The sequence below is a fragment of the Camelus ferus genome, chromosome 1 (assembly GCF_009834535.1).
Source record: "Camelus ferus isolate YT-003-E chromosome 1, BCGSAC_Cfer_1.0, whole genome shotgun sequence".
NCBI classification, from domain to species: Eukaryota; Metazoa; Chordata; class Mammalia; order Artiodactyla; family Camelidae; genus Camelus; species Camelus ferus.
The window spans coordinates 19,610,660-19,628,299 of NC_045696.1; the positions used below are offsets into that span (position 1 = coordinate 19,610,660).

At 38.8% G+C, this 17,640-nt stretch overlaps 1 protein-coding gene across 1 annotated transcript in view; it reads right to left on the reverse strand.

Moving 5' to 3' along the window:
- The window catches only part of NCAM2 (neural cell adhesion molecule 2), a 433,297-nt gene that overhangs the window by 183,295 nt on the left and 232,362 nt on the right, over positions 1-17,640 (reverse strand). Inside the window, 2 exon segments of the mRNA XM_006192306.2 lie at positions 1,111-1,317; positions 4,246-4,320. Of these exon segments, the coding sequence (XP_006192368.1) occupies positions 1,111-1,317; positions 4,246-4,320 (282 nt within the window).

A 17,640-nucleotide genomic window follows, 5' to 3' on the forward strand; every position in this document is an offset into this window, starting at 1 on the left:
ATATCTTTCCTTGAGAAACTTGGAAACTAACAGGGAGAAAAAAGAAGGTCAAATCAGGAAAAATGAGGGTAACAATACACTAACAAATTGCTCTGGTCACCCAAGAGGAAGTCATGCTGTGGGACTGATTTAGCCTTTTTTTTTTTTTTTCATCTCCTGTTTCTAGAATAACAAAAACAAAGCTGTAAGGAAGAGATGCCTTATGAGCTGGTGTTTTAAAACTGTTTATAATTTTTCACTGGTAGAAATACTGACTACCACAAATTAATTGTTAGGCACTGTTCTAAGCACTTTATGCATGAATTAATGTAGTTCTCAAAGTAACTCTATGTATAATGTAGGTATTACTATTATACCCATTTTATTGATGAAAGCGACAAGACAGAGAGATTATGAGATTGCTCAAGGCCACAGGGTAAGTGATAGAGCCTGGTTTCAAACCCAGGGAGTCAATGAGTTTCCTAAACAGGTTAACAATTCCTAGAGAGAAGGGAAAAGGAATGTAGGAAGCAATCAATCTCAAATCATAAAATAAAGTGTAAATGTAGAAAACCTTGTTACTGAAAATGCCTAGTGGTAAAGAATCTGGTTAGATGTTATTCTTCTGGTTAGATGTTTTCAGATTGTTCTCTGTCTAAATCCTGTTCACTGACCCTTCCCCAATTCTCATTCTAGACTGGTCGCTGCTATCACATATGTAATTTTATTTACAACAAATAACAAATAACCTTTTCTAACCTTTTCTTTCAGAGCGAAAAAAGTACTCCCAATAAATTTTATATCACTACTTAAACTACTGTTTTCTATTTATTCAAAAATTCTTAATGACCTCAGAAAATTAAAACATTTTCATCTATATTATTTGACCAACAGAACTGGAGCCATCTATATATTTATAATCCACTATGATCTATCATCTATTTTATTTTAGAGGTGCACTACAGTAAAATATAAATAAGCTGATATCTGTAAAGGTCTCAGCACGTTGCCTAACACAGTTAGTTCTTAATGAGTATTAGTTTTTATTGTTCAATACATTTTAACATGTTCAAATTTTTTTATAAGAAAGTACAATTTCAACCAAGTAAAATTTATAAATCCGTGACTTACGGTAAATTTCCAAAACAACTGTAGCTTCTTGTGTCTGTCCTTTGGCATCTGTTGCTTGACAACGATATATCCCTGCATCTTCTATATTTGCGTTGTAGATGGTTAATCGTGACCTAATACCTTCCTTTTGCACCGATACTCTCTGTGTTGAAATTATCTTCTCTCCTTGAGGATTATACCAATCTATACTCTCAGGTTCACCAATTGCTGCAAAGAGCCACGGAAAAGAAATGTTTGAAAATATGTTTCAAATGTTTGTTTTGACATTGGCATTTACTATTGTGTAACAAATTTGACAATTTAGGAAAAAAATGTAAACAGAAGACTGGAAATCTGAAAATCTTACAAAATTGAAAGTAAACACAAATGCTAGCACACATGTTCATCCTTATTTATCCAACATTGAGCATGCAATCTCATTTGAGTAAGCAAAACCCAAAAGTTCCTTAGGGAACTTGAAATAAGGTATTTAAGCTATGATAGCTTGAACTTTACCATGTTAATCTACGGATTATGACTACACTTAAGTACTGAAAGCACCTTGGCTACCAAGTCCAACATAAACCCCCTTCATAGACATACTTAAACAGAAACATGCTAACACAATTGTTAACACGATTTCACTTGCGCAAGTCTTTTTGCTAGGGTCAGGAGATAGCACTTTTTCCTGTCATACAGTAGAGCTCATAAAAATGTAAATCTTTTACGAAGTAAACTTTGGCTTTTGTTAATACAGAAATTTGAGTGAATTTCCCACGTTGTTAAACTTGTATAGATAAGACCAATGACTATTTTTAAAACAGAGCCCTAATCTCTTTTCCCAACTGAAATCAGTAGTTTCATCATTTCAATCTAAAACTGTTAACTATTTAATCATATGATAATTAGAATGCATTGAAATGATACTTATAGTGCTAGGCAATCACAACCAAATCATTACAGGGTAAACATTTATTTACGTTTTCCAATTCAGAATCTAGGTTATTATCCTCTTCGTGAAAGCTGAAGCTTCCCGTGTTTACTTTTAGTCACCAAAAGGATGCATTTCACCTAATTACTTGAGCGATAACTTGTGGAAGCAGTATACCCTATTAACTCAAAAGTATCGGGGGAAAATGCATACAGTTAACTAACATCTGTAGGACCTTTTTGAAGAAAATTGTTCCATCTTATTTTTTCCCCAAGAAATGGCTCTGGAAACAAACTGCCTTCCTTCCTATATAAATTTAGACATGCTTGAGAAAAAAATATGTAAGTTTAGTTAAATATTAAATAGATCTTAGTTATATTATCTTCAGGTTTTTCTGAACATAAAACTATAGTCATTACAGGGTGACTCATTTGGGGGAGGTATTAGCTTTAATTCCCTCCTCCACTGAGAATTTACAAAAGAATAATTTAAATATGCATCACTTTAAATTTGAGCAATAGAAAACTCCACTTTACACAGTAAATTATAAAGGATATTCTGTGAAGTATTTTGGATACTTTCATTCTTAAGGCTATGGAATAAAATTTCACTATCATGGACAGTTTATTCTGGATTTTCATAAAGCAGTCATAATTCTCTTTTTTCTGACAATTCTAATACTTAATAATTCCCCATAAAGCCTTCCATGTTATTTTACTGATAGGACTGAACTATTGGATAAATTAATAAATAGCATTAAACTTCTTTTCTTGAAAACATAGATTTTAAATGCAGTATAAAAATTCGTTTGCTATACATGACACATTCGTATTTAGTTCTGTGAAGGTATGACTGAGATAGGCCGGGACCTGGGACCTGGGACCGTTTACTGCAGTGCTTGCACCTGAACAAACTCTAAAAGACTGAAAACAACTGCATGCATATGCAGTTGGGGCAAATTATGAACAAAGATACAAAAAGGCCAAACCCCAACTGCCACGTCTGAGCAAAAGCAGGGTACTATGCATGATCCCTGAACCCAGCACCACCAAGGGGGTGGCAGACAACCTATGCTACCCTCACCCCATGTAAGGGATCAGCTCGCCCCGCCCCCCAACCCAGTGAGCAAGCAATGGAAACAGTTTCTTGTTTTCACTCCCTCCTGCTGCAGCATGAGTCCCAGTAAAGCCTTGCCTGAATTCCTTATCTGGTCTCTTGTCAATTTCTATCCACTAAAGAGTCCAAGAACCCAGGTCGGTAACATGGTTACCCTCTAGTTTAATTTTAAGACATACTTATTTGATTGAGTTTCAGATGTCTATGTTCAGGAAACTTTAGAATCAACAGAGGCACCACTGTAACAGAAAAATACAAGCAAGCGTTCTGATTTGCATAGGTTTCCCACATTTTCATTTTTAGATTCTTGTTTTACTACTCTATTTAACATATAGGTAAGGCCACTTCCACAACTGTATAGCTCTTGGTTATATGTCTTTAAATAAAAGGAAAACAATGTTTAATTATTTTTGCCCTATTATTAAGAACAAAACTCAGTACCACTGAGTGATGTTAATTCATACTTTTAAATTATGTCACTTTGATCTTATGAATTATATAGAGGCAATTAACATCATATAATTTATATCATTAAAATATGCAAAGCCAAGAAAATAATACAATTTAATTTTTAATTCATTTTAAACTATTTCATTATTCCGTGATTATGCGATACAATTGAGCTGGTTAATAATAATTTACTTTAAAAATAATCACTTTTCATAAGGATGGATTTGACTTGCTTTGTCCTAAAATTTTCATTCAAATGTAACTATAATGCAATGTGCTACATCTAATTTATTCATTTCCTATTAACAAAAATGGTTCAGTTACAACATTTATATTCATCCTAATATTACTATTTAGATAAATATTTAATTGACTAAAAGTTATTGTGTATACATTATATCTGATAAATTATTTTCAAAATAAATGACCTAGTTTGGCACACAAAGTTAGTAACTTGAAAGTAACAGAAATAAAGTTCATAGTGTTTAATATGTAAAATATACTTATTAAAACTTTTCTAATCATTATAAGCCCAATGATAACATACAATTTTATTTCTAAAGAGTTGATTTTTTTAAGTACTTAAATTTAGCCAGTATATTATTTGAATATTTAAAGCATGAAACAAGTTATCTGAAAATATTTGTAGAAACACATACCTGTACATGTGAAGAATTTAGATTCGCCCACACTAAGCTCTACTTTGCTAAGTGAAATTGTCACTTGAAGAAGAGCTGAAAAAAAGATTGGAGTAAAATTAATTATGGTTTTAAAATGAATGCTAAGATTTTAATACATGATGTCTATACCACATGATCTAAATAGCAATTATTTACCCCCAGTGCTTTTATTACCTGTAAAGAGAAATTAAAATTTTGTAAAACACAATGTAACAACATTGTATCTGTTATATTCTTATGCAGCTTACAACCAGACCAAATACAGAACTTATTTAAGCTATGCTGAAATTTTTAGTTAAGAAAATGAGGAAATTCATACTCAGACAGCTGTTCCATATTCCCAGGCTAGGCCTTACGTGTGCTACCAGACTGGGCAATAGCTAAAGGAAATTTTTGCTCAAAATTTGGAAACTTGCTTAAAAAGAGTAAATCTTATATTGTTACTACAATAATTAAAATATGAATTAAACATTCTGACTACCTACTAAAATATTTCCATGGTAGGAGGCATACACAGAGGGAAGAGAGAGAGAACTACATAAGGAACGATGATTAAACATTCATTTTCACAAGATTAATAAGTAAAGGAACCAGGGCAACAGCGGTAAAATAGGCAAGATGTTCAAAAAGTCTGTTGTCAAATTTGAAATAAAACATCTGAATATTCTAAAACTTCAGAAAATAATTACAATTATCTTTTAACATTAATTGAAAGATTTATGGTATGGTGGACATTGTGGTGTGTGACCACTCCCCAAAACCTTGTCCCACCACCCTTTGCTCCCAGAAATGCAGAGATAACCTTTCAGGAAAGTAACAGTGTCTTGAGGGAAAATAGTGGAGACAAACTTAAAAACTAGAGTGCAAGCCTACACTGGGAATTTGTGGATGATGGTAAGTGAGAGGCTCACAGATTGCAGAGAATGGATCAAGACTGGCATGAAGAGGGGATGTTACAGAAAACCTCATACCACTGGACCAGAATTAGACTCACCCTTAGCATAAGAATAAATCAGCCCACTGGCAAAAGGTGATGTCAAGGACAGTTGTCCCTCCTGGCCTGTATAGGGGGAAAATGTTTCTCCTTAAACAGATTAACCACTGTTCTGCCATATCCCAGGTTTGAGATTTTAATTGTAAATACATGTTCTTTGGGAAACCCCAAGATGCAAATTAAATTAAAAAGCCATCTCACATGTAGGGTTCACAGCTATGTGGCAGAAGCAAACATAAATCCCCTTCAGAAGAGCTATATAATCAGCCCAGACTCCCCACGATTTTCATAAATGAAGTTCTCTTTAAGCTAAACTCACATTCTGACATTATAAAACACATGGTGAAATAAGGCACTGTGAGCAAGAATCAGCTGAAATAACCTAGAGGAAAAAGAGACCCATGAAATGCCAAAAAAAAAAAAAGAAAGAAAGAAAGAAAAGAAAAAGAAAAAGAAAAGGAAAAAAATGGAATTAGACCAAGACTTTAACATAGCTATGCTGATAATGTTTAAAGAAAGAAATATGAGAAAGCAAGAAAATATTTATCAAGGAAGTCTTGTCAAACATGTTATTTAAGCTCTTTAAAATATTTCCTTGTACTTCCTATACTTGATTGATGAATTCCTTCTTTTTCTGGAAACCTCCATGAGAAACTCAGGTTGAGCTACATGGCTATCTTTTTTTTTCCTGTCAGTCTTGGGCCTGTCTTTATTCATAATTTCATCAATGCTCAGAGAATACTTGGCACATTATAGGGGCTCAAAAAGTGTTCTAGTTAGCCTAATATTTCAGAGAGAAACCAGTTAAGAAGAACAATGAATTTAGAAAGAATAGGGAGAAAACTTAGCAGAACCAAGGAACAAGTGACTATCTACTGTAAACAATGTCAATATTAGTGAGAATTCACAGAAAATAACTTTTTCTTTTGAGAAGCAACTAATCCCCATGATAAACTTAGTTTAATGTAATGGGGACAATAGATGAAAGCTGCAGAAAAAGTCAAGGAAGTTGAGATTGCTCTCGTAAGAAACCTGAATCTGAAGAGATGTTTAGAGTTTTGGGGATTCACAATTCCAGGTATGTAGTCAGGAATTTTATAAATTGAAGAAGGTTTACTCATACTTATGGAAAGAAGGGAAAGAGGCAGAAAAGAGGTTGTATGTTTGAAAGAAAAAAGAGAATTGGGGTTCTGCTCCTTTTATTTCTCCTTTAAAACCTCATCTTATTTCATGCCCTCAATTTCCTTTTCTCTTTGGCTCTTCAGCCTGTGCTTTCCCAAAATTTAATCCTGCAATCTCCAATCCTTAGATAGGATTCAGTTGAATAGCATATTTTAATTTCAAACTCTTCAAGTGCAAACTGAACCCTTCCCCTTCTACCAAAAATTGCTCACTGTTCACCATTTTTGGTCACCACCAATCAATCGAAAAGTCTTGGACATATAACCTCTGAAACATAATTTGTACACATTCTCATGTATTTCCAACAATGTTTCCCTGATACATGCACTCATTAATTTTAATCTGAGATATTTATTTTAATCTGAGATAATGATGTATCAAGTTCTACATTTCTTTTTCTGACTTTTATCTCTTCAGTGTTCCTTCCCATGAGAGTATTTCTCAGGCTGCTGCAAGCGTACGTTTCTAAAACTGTTTAGTTTCACCTGCCGACTCAAAAATCTTCTAAGTGCATTTGTTTTGTCCAATTAACTATTATATACATTTTAATTGAAAGAAAATTAGGTCTTCTAGGTTTCTTTCCAAGTACTCCGAATGCTTCTGTAGCTGTAGACAACCACAATTAATTGTCCCCTCTTCCGCACTGACTCACACTTCCTCATCAATGTGCATTTGCTCAAACTGTTTCCTTTGCCGTCATCTCCCTTACTCACATCTCTGCATGGCTGGCTATATTCTATCTCCAAAATGAAACTAAAATATCAATAGCTTTGCAAAATATTCTCTGATAGCCCCATCTATAATATCAACAAGTAGAAATCTTTGATCCAGAGACAAGTTCACTAAACAAGTGAAACTCACCATTGTGGATGATACTCACTTCTCTACCATATATAAATGTAAATTTCTAGAGGTGAAAGCTCATCACCTTCATTTCTATTTCTCCTAAACTGATAACATGCAAGTGCATAGCAGAATAATGAACATTTACCAAGAGCTTACTGTACACTAGGTACAGACTATTGATGGTATTGAGAACATATAGTTTTGTAATTGACTTAAACTGAATTTAAGGATATCAGAGATTTTGAGAAATGTCTGCCAATTATTACTTTGACCTTTGGAGTTTATAGAAAAGACAAAACTTGAAAGATATAGGCACTTTCAAAGTCAAATAAAGTTCTGAACAATTTTGCACTGATTTGCTGTTGGGTATAAGAAACATTCATTGCAATAAAGTGAAATTAAGCCTGAAATTAATTAGCTAATTTATATTAAAATACTTGGTTAATTTTTTATTCAGTACAAACTAGTAATTCACTCATTAATCAAGATCATATTTTTATGGACATTTTGGTGACTGGGCACATGGCTATAAATCAGGAATTAAAAGTATATAATAAAAAGAAAACACATAATTCTCTAGTTAAATACATTTCCCGAAGGCTAGATTTGCTCTAATTGACCTCTACAGATACATTAAAACATATGCATATTAGGAAAGACGTGAAGAACTAAAATTTAAGGTCATGCTTTAATCATTACTCTAGTGATTTAACATGCAGAGTTTCTTGTGGTCATTCTTGACCTGTGGCCACCTCTAATGGACTCATTTTGGACTCAAATGTCAGAAGAAAATGAAACAGTTTTCTAATGCCAAATAGAAATTTGTGTTCAGAGAGAACTGGACAAAACTGGTATTTTCTATCTATCCAGTTAATCTTGCCTTCATTTCTGACATTTCAATTTAGAGACGAAACATGAAAGTGGATACTGATACGAGTCCTTGATGTCATTTAGGACAGAAACGTAGTAAACATTTCTAATTAAAATTTCTATTTAGAATTGGACGGGATTTTAAAAATGAAATGGCATTCACTGATGCTGGAAAATCTAATTTTTATGTTTTAGTCTTCTTAAGTATTTGGAGAAGACATGATAACTTTGAAGAAAATGGAGATGTGTATAACGTTACATAGACTGATTCACTTGATTTGAGCAGCAATTTGAGTAAATGATGGCATTACTTCAAACCAACCAATAAACCATACTTTTGTATTAGAATTGGGGTTGGATAGTCAAAAACGCCAGTATCTTCACAAGAGATTCTCATTTAAAGTAAGAAAACATTTTAAACCCACAGACTAAAAATTGGCACAATGATAAACCTATGTCCTTTTTGAACTATTCTCAAAGAAATACATGCAGTAACAATCTGAAATGTAGAGTTGGGTAAATTAAAAATTTGTTTATCAAAATCAGTACTTATTTATTGAATATATGAATTCTGCAAATTGCTATGGTATGCAAAAATATTGTCATAGTTCCTAATGTCAAAGTATTTCTAATTTATTTGGTATGACAACAACACTGCATAAAAAGATGAATAATAAAGCAAGATGATGTTTATCAATTATGGCCTTTAAGAGATTTATAATCAAGAAGGCTGCACAGAGGGCAATAAAACTTGAAAAAAAAAAAAGTTGAGACAGATATTACAATAAAAAGACAGAAAGAGAGCAGACTCCAGGTAAGGCATGTATGTTGGCGGGCATTCCAGTTAAGACAAAATTTTTTGTTCAAGGAAGATTCAGGGAATAATTAATAGATCAATATAGATGAGGTTGATCTCATGTAGAAGAATATTGGTAATATATTATCACTGGAGAAGTGGTTTTGAAAACACACTGGAGGAACTCAAAAGCCGTGGTAAAATTTCTAGACTTAAATGGTTGTCTGTTTATTATTTATAAGTAGAAATTAATATGACAAAATTGGTATTTAGTAAAGATTAATCAAAAGATAGGATGACTGACAAATTAAATTTAGGGAAAAAGCATTTAGGATAGATTATGATGAGTGGGCTGGCTGGTGGCAAAGAATATGGAAAGGTAGGTATAGATGTAACAAAAAATATCAAAATAGGAGTTATCTCTGGATTAATTAGGACATTACTGAAAAAGGGAAAAAGTCAAAGATGTTAAGATTTTCTACTTCTGTGAAACAAGTGTCACCAGCATAAAAAAGAATTTTAGAAGAGCTAACAGAGGGAAAATAAGAGCTGTAATTTATATCGTAAGTGAAAATTACTTCTCTAAATGCAACATAACATTTTAACAAAGATAACTGCTATCATAGCAAGGCTTAAATTAATATTTATAATTTGAGTAAGTGTGTAGATTAAATAGCAGATATTCAAAGGGGACTTTCTTAATTTACAGGCATATAAATATAATGAAGTCATTGGCATTTTTAAGTTCCATCAGGGGACCAAGAGAGCCCGTTGCAATTTGACACAGTGGCATTTAAAATGGCCAGTTTATCACCTGCAGAGATTTTAAAACTGACAACTTAGTCTACTACATGCCTGACACAAAGCAGAGTTGGATTCACTTACAATTCTAACTGGCATGCAGGTAACTTAAGGCACTGGTTTATCTTGGTACAATGACCTGTAACATTTTTCAAGTGCTTTTTCTCTTTGGCTTCCACATCAAGGGAGTTAAGAGAACTAAGATATCTAATAATTATAAAATCTCTCAGGGAGTCTTACTCAGTGAAGGTCCTTATAAATTATTGATTATACAAAATAAATATAATTTCCTCATTTTTTTCACTGGAAATGTATTGTTTAAAATTGTACCTGCTTCAAGAGAATTATGTACATAATTTAATTATTTACATTTTTATTATTGAATTTTTACATCAATATAGTACAACAGTCTATGTGTAATCTAATTTAGTTTTTAAATTGCTACAATGTTGAAGAAAAATCAGAACTTTTAGAATGTTGAAGAGAGAAATACTTCATCATCAAACATTTTAGGAATTCTGATGGCTGAAAACATTTGATTGAATCTATGTTTAAATCTATTTTAAAACATTTGATTGAATCTATTTTAAATTTTAAAATAATTTTGTATGATTTTCTATCAGAACACAGGTCTTCAAAAGGGATATAGACTCTCCTCCACTGAGGTAATACCAAAAAAGACTAAGCCTTCTGCCAGTCCTTGATTCACCTCCTGAAGGCCTTCTTGATCTCCCCCCAACCTGCTTCTACTGTCCCCTCCCTACCCTCTTTCTTCATATATCCCAGTTTGGGCCACAGGTAGAAGAGGCCACTTCCATACCAGCCTCCTCCCCTAGAACCCAGTCCAGCAAGTCCACAAAGCAGGACGAATTACCAACCAGGGTCCAACAACCTGCCAGAAAAAATACTCCCTGTGAGGCAGGCCCTCAGTGGAGAAGGAGGGCTCATCCCCTTTATTACTTCTGATCTGTATAACCGGAAAAGTCACAGCAAAGGACTGAGGGAAGATCCAAAGGGTTCCTGAATCAAATTAGGGGAAACTTTCAGACCCATGACCCCACCTGGGCTGAGATCCAGAGCTTCCTCATTGTACTCCTAACTGGGGGAGAAAAGGCCATGATCTTTTCAAAAACCTAAGAGGAAGCAGACAAAGAGGACAAAAACAATGCAGATCGTGCTCTTTTCAGACCAGAGAATCAAGTGGTCCCAGATAACAAACCCAACTGGGGCTATTAAGACAATGAAGAAGGGGCTGGAAGAGAGAGGCTGACCCATCATAAAAACATAATCCTAAAAGGAATGCAGGCAGCAGGAAATAAACCTGTCAATTGGAATAAGACAAAGGCAGTCAATCAGGAGCCAACAGAAAATCCTTCAGCATGCCTAGGGCTCATCAGGGAATGCCTCCAAATCTATACTATCACTGACCCTGAGTCACTGGGGAACTCAGTCTTGAGGTAATATTTCATTTCCCAAAGTACCCTTGACATTAGGCATAAACTTCAGAAACTGTAAACCGAACCAGTTACCCCTACCTCTTGCCCAGTTGAAGTTGTCCACTTGTGTTTAATAACCATGATATAGAGGAGGAAAAGTCAGGGGATAAGAAGGCCCAGAGGCAAGCCCACCTACTGGCTGTTGCCCCCCGCTGTCACTAGGTTGGCATGGGAATCTGCACTAACCATCCAGGGAGACTTTCAACTCCAGTGAGCAACACCCAGCCCCTGCCAAGGGATAACAAGCCAAGGAAACTAAGACCCAAAGTGGGTCATATGCAAACAAGAGGGACACTGGAAGGAAGAATGCCCTCATTACCTCCAAAGGGGGACAGAAATCGCAGATCTTGGCCACTACTCTCAAAGACAGATGGTCCCAACAGATAAAGAATGACAAGGCCGAGGGGCTCCTAAGCTGGCACTCCATCTGACCCTCAAGGAGCCCTGACTGGCATTGGACATAGAGGGGAGACCCTGTCGAATTCTTAATCAACACCAGTGCCACTTACTTGGTTCTGAACACCAGATCAAGTAAACGCAGTCTTAAGAGTTGTAAAATTATGGAGGTATCAGGTAAGGCTCAGGAATGGGCATTCACAGAGCCACTAATCAGGATGCAAACTGGATGGACACACTCTCACCCATTCCTTTGTTACCGAAACAACAGGCCAGCCAAGAAACAAGCACCACTCGGAGGGTTGGAGTACTGATTTATTACGCCGGCAGGCTCAGAGGGGCTTCTGCTCTGAAGCTCTGAGCACCTCCAAGACGTGTGCATGAGGTTTTATAGGGTTAATTACAAGCTTGGGGTATTCAGCCAATAGGCATGGAACAGCTTTAGCAGCATCATTATCACAAAAGTAGAGGCAGGGAGGCAGCAAACCAACATTTCAAGGCCAGATATGTCTCTCTGAAAATCCAGCTGGCTAGCAAAAAACATTAGCAGGGAATCAACAAACCGACACTTATTAACTTAGATTTACGAGTTAGCCCAGCAGAACTCAGATCAGTAATCCGACACTTGTTACACAGATTTACGAGTAGGCCCAGCCTGGCTTTTCCTTCATGCCTCCCATACGTTCCCTAATGCCCTAGACCCCAACTAGCAAGGAGTATCTTACATAAATTGGAAGCTACTTTCTGACTAATAGGAGACAAACTGAAGACTGGTGTTCCTGTGGACAGGGGGTACAAGATGATAATGTTAATAGCAGAGGACAAACCTTCCAGGACAGAGCAAATTGAGTTCCCAGGAGTAAATCCCGAGGGCTGGGCCTAGGGACAGGTGGGAAGAGCACAGGAGCCAGTCCCATGATAGCCCACCTAAAATCCAGACATACATGGCCCAATAGAAGACACTACACTCTCCACTGAGAGGACTTGCTGGGCATTGGCCCTGTTATACAGGTCTAATCGACCAGGACCTTATTAAACCATGCCCATCAGCCTGTAATACCCCCATTCTCCCCTTGAAGAAACCTAGTGAGGAATATCAGATGGTACAGGACCGCAGGGCAGTCAGTGAAGCCAGCCAGGGTTACATCCAGTAGTCCCTAATCCCTACACCCTGCTGGCCACTCTACTGTCCACCAGGACCTGGTATTCCATACTAGATTTGAAAGATGTATTCTTCTGTATTCCATTGTCCCAGAATCATAAGAAGTTTTTGCTTTTGAGTGGCGAGACAAGTCTGCTGGACCGTCCTGCCCTAAGGGTTCAAAAATTCCTCCACTGTTTTTGGGGAAACTTTAGCTAAAGACCTAAAAGCTCTACATCTGGAGGAGGGCTCGCTCCTCCAGTATGTAAACAACATTACGCTCGCCAGCCCTACTAAGGAGGCCTCTGATAAAAATACTGGAACCACCCTGAACCACCGAGCAGATAAAGGGAGTGCATAAAGGATACAAGGTGTCCAAGAAAAAGTTTCAAATGTCGCAAACTAGGATGACCTACCTAGGCTTCATTATCACAGGTCAGAGAAGTCTACCCCAGGACAGGAAAGGAGCCATCTGCAGCCTCATTTCTCCTAAAACTGGAAGACAGCTTAGGGGTGTCCTGGGGATGGAAGGGTTTTGCCACACCTGGATACCTAACTGTGGTCTCATCGCTAGGCCTTTATATGAAAAGTTGAAACAAAAGGATGACGATCCTTTTGAATGGAATTCAGAATGCGAATGAACCCTTCAAGAAGTGAAAAGCAATTACGTCAGGCCCCTCCCCTGGCCCTCCCAGGTTTAGCTAAATCCTTTGACTTTTATATTCAGGAGAGGAGGGTAGTTGCCCTTGGGGAATTAGCTCAGACACTGGAAGCCCCTTACTTGGGAGGTTGCTTATTTCTCTAAACAATTAGATTAAACTGCTAAGGGATGGCCTGGCCTCCTGGCAGCAGCAGCTACAACAACCCTGCTAGAGGTGGGAGAGTTAACGTGGTCAGCCAGTCACTACATAAAAACCTGCCACAGGTTAAATCCCACAGAAACAGGGCCCCTGGAGCATGACTGTGCAGAAACCACAGATAAGATCGATTCCAGTTGCCCCTGCTTAGGAAGTGAACCTCTCCCAAATGCCAAAGAGAAATAAATGGTTTAAAGACAAGAGCAGTTTTATGAGAGAGAAAAGGCTGGTCAGATAGGCAGTGACCTCCCAGATCCGAGTAATAGAAGCAAGAATCCTAGGCACAGGGATTTCTGCCCAAAAGTTGGAGCTTAAAGCCTTCACCCAAGCCTTAGAGCTCGGGACTGGGAAAATCTTAAATGTTTACACAGATTCCCAGGTTGTGTATGCCATCCTACAGGGACATGGGGCTATTTGGAAGGAAAGGGGTGTGCTTACTGTAGAGAATAAGCAGGTAAAACGTGGCTTAAACATACTGAGACTCCTAGAAGCAGTGCAGCTTCCAAAAACAGTGGCAGTGATTCACTGAAGGGAAATCGAAAAGAGAATGCAGAGGTAACAAAGAGAAACAACAAAGCTAACACAAGTGCCACAAGAGTGGCCCAAGGCAACTTGGCAATTATGCCTCACACTCAAGAGCCCAGATCCATCCAATTACTCCCTAGTCTACACAAAAGAAGAATTAGACAAAGCCTAAAAATGGGGTTTCAGTAAAGATCTAGGAGGCCACGGGTGGCTATTTAATGAATGTGAGTAATATTTCTTTCCCCAGACCAGGTTCTCTAGCCATCGAGGAGGCTCCCCAAGGAACTCATTATGGGAGTTGAAGCCCTGGTTACCCCTGGCTTGAAAAGTATAATCAGTAGGATAGCTGAGACATGCCTCATCTGTATAACCAACACCAGACTCCGAGAGGCTGCCAGATAAAGCCCATTCAGAGGCATATCCTGGAGAAGACAGGCAGATTGATTTCACAATCAGGTAGAGAGTACTGGGCAATTTCAGTATCTCTTGGTGCTAGTGGACACCTTTCCAGGGTGGATAGAAGCATTCCCCACAGAACTGAGATGATCCCCAGGTTTGGGCTCCCAGGGTCCCTACAGAGTGATAATGGCCTAGCGTTCATGTCTCAAGTGACAAAAGGGACAAGTGCCCCAGGCATAAAACGGACCTTGCACTCAGCCTGGAGACCCCAATCATCAGGGAAAGTACAGGGATCCAATAAGACCTTAAAACAAACCTTAGCCAATCTATGCCAGGAGACTCAAGGAAACTGGATTAAGTTGTGGGAGCCCATGATTGAGTTAACAAATTGTAACAGACCCCAGCCGCTTGTCTCCTTAAAGAAGAACAAATGTGCTTAATAACTGCCTTGGAAGCAGGCACCTGTGCATCCGCACTCCGGTCTCCTTTCTGTAAAAAGCAGAGACAATGCCTTGCTTGCATAGTTGAGGTTTCAGATAGCACTCTGCTCGTTGCGAAGCAAGGACCCAGGCCCTCGGCTATAAATGCTGGGCGTGCCTGCTGTTAGATAGCCTTCTATCCCCAGAACAAGGAACTGGCTGGGCTGGTGGTCTGCTTTAACATTATCTATAACAAGGTACCTTGTTCCCCCCTCCCCCCATCTTACTTTCCTAAAGATAAACAAAGCCTTTGTACTCATTGTGATTTCTGTAATCTCAATCCCACCCTGTCTTTCCCTAAATTCCTGAATTCCAAGACACAACTGTTAGTGATTTCTCCTTTGATTGTACACAATAAATGCGGGAGCATTTGAGAGGCTTGTGGAGTTGGCTCCCAACTCCCTCTCACTCTCTTGACTTTTTCCACATTAAATTGCTCCCAATTGCCCTGTTCTGCAAGCAGTTAGCTCCAAGAGGTAAGTTAAAGTTAAGCGCATTTTACCTCATGTATGGTAGACCCATTTCCCAACCCCCAGAGAAGGGGCTTAGCCCACCTTGAAATGGAACAACTCAGTGTGCCCTCCAGATAGGAGAAACCATGAAAGCGCTCATGGAATATGGTAACTGATTGCTGCCCACATCCACCAGCCTGGCCCTAAACCCCTTCCGGCTAGGAGTCTGGGTGCACTTAAAATCCTGGAAAACCAGCAGCCTGCAAGGTTAGCTCCTCCTAAGGAGAAGGAACCCCACTTGGTGATCCTAATTACCACTTCTGCCCTGAAGCTGCAGGGATCACTTCATGGGGACATCACACTCGACTATCTCAGCCTCCAGAGAGACAATCTGGGGAAGTGGTCCCTTTGACTACCCACGTGAATCTCTAACCTGCAGCTTCTCTTCCAGAAAATAACCAAAATTCAACTGTTAGGCAGTTAGGTAAGTGGGGGCACTGGGCAGACAGGTGGAGGAGCGGGAGGATGGTCCGAAAGATGGTGGTGTGCCTGCCTCCAGCATAAAGGGCTTTACTTCTTCTAAATGAGTGCCAGCAAGAAAACAGCTACAACCCGACAGCCAAGACTGTGCGGTAGCAGAGAGGACTTAACCAGACACGACCAATGTTCATTGTATTATAATTAACACTGCAGTTTAGCCCCCCCCCCCATCATGGGTTTTCCTGTGTAAACCATGGGTAAGGACATGCGCAAAGGGGCCAAACGTGACTAAGCACTCCAGGGACTAGAGCCATCAAGCAGTCAAAAGACCACCTCTAAGCAAGGGTGTGAGAGAAAGGGGAGAAAAAAAACCACTGCTTTTCCTGCCTTGGATCAGCCTGCCTCCCACTCTTGGGGGTGTACTTTGCCTTTCCTTTTAAATATATCTTTTAAAATCTTTCACTACATAACGCACCATCTCCCATCTGCAAATTTGTCAGGTATGACAAGAACCAGGTCTTTACCTTTTGGGGTAACACAGTCAGGGGTATTTATGCCACTGCAGTGAGCCTCGACATCAGGGCACACTTCCCTTCAGGCAAATAGACCTAAATACCTTCATTTTTAGGAACAATTTGACATGTGACAACAATTCTTGCTACTATTCGGGCCATGCATACTAAATTGTCTGGTGTCCTTTCTTTCCAAAAGGTTAGACAAATAGTCGCTCAGGAATAGGGACATTCAGGGCTGAAGTCTGGTGACCATCAAACATGTCTAAAGGCAGCTGGGGAGAAGTTCTGCTCCACTACCCGGCGTTACGACATCACTCACACTCTGCCAGAAGGAGTTACAGAACAAGGACCTTCGACCTTCAAGACTGAGGAGCAAACAAAAGACATGAAGGATTTGTCACCAGCAAAGCCCACGAACTAATTCCTAGTAAATAAAAACCTGGGTAGTAAAATAAAGTCTAACCTTTTTTTTCCCCCTCTTTGTGCTTAGCGTAGTTTGACTCGCTCCTAGGCTGCCGCGTGCGGAGGCCCTGCACCCACACTTCAAACCAGAGCTCCTGGCGTGGAACGGCCGCGATGACAAGTCCGCTTGCTCCAGGACGCTGTGCACAACAGCGCAAGTCAAGATGGCGGGGGCGGGGACTGCGCCTGCCCGGGGAGAGCTCTGCCCCTCCCCTCCCCGCCGCTGAGCCCTAGGAAGCAGCCCCGCCCACCGGGGGGTCTCCCTGGCTGGGAAGAGCCTGAGCTCCAGAGCGCAAGCTCCCACCTCTCCATTCTCCGATCAGAGAATAAAGCTTTCCTTTGCTTCTGGCCCAAACTTGGTCTCATTCTATTAGCGAGAGCAATACCAGGCAGAAAGACCCTCGTTGGGAGCGTAGGTAACATTCATACCCCGGGAAAAAGGGAGCATATTTTATCCATCTTACTCTGTCCACCCAGCAAAGGGTCTGGAAGAGTCCTTGCTAAAATAGTGTGCATCAGTGAAGTGACACTGTATAAACCGAAACAAAAACAAATGAAAACTCTCTTACTCGTACTGCTCCATGAATATTTCTGTGGGATGAATCCAATAAAAAGCAGTTTTAAATCAATTTTATTTCCTCTAAACTAAATAGAGAATGTGTATCTTGCTAAATTTATAAACA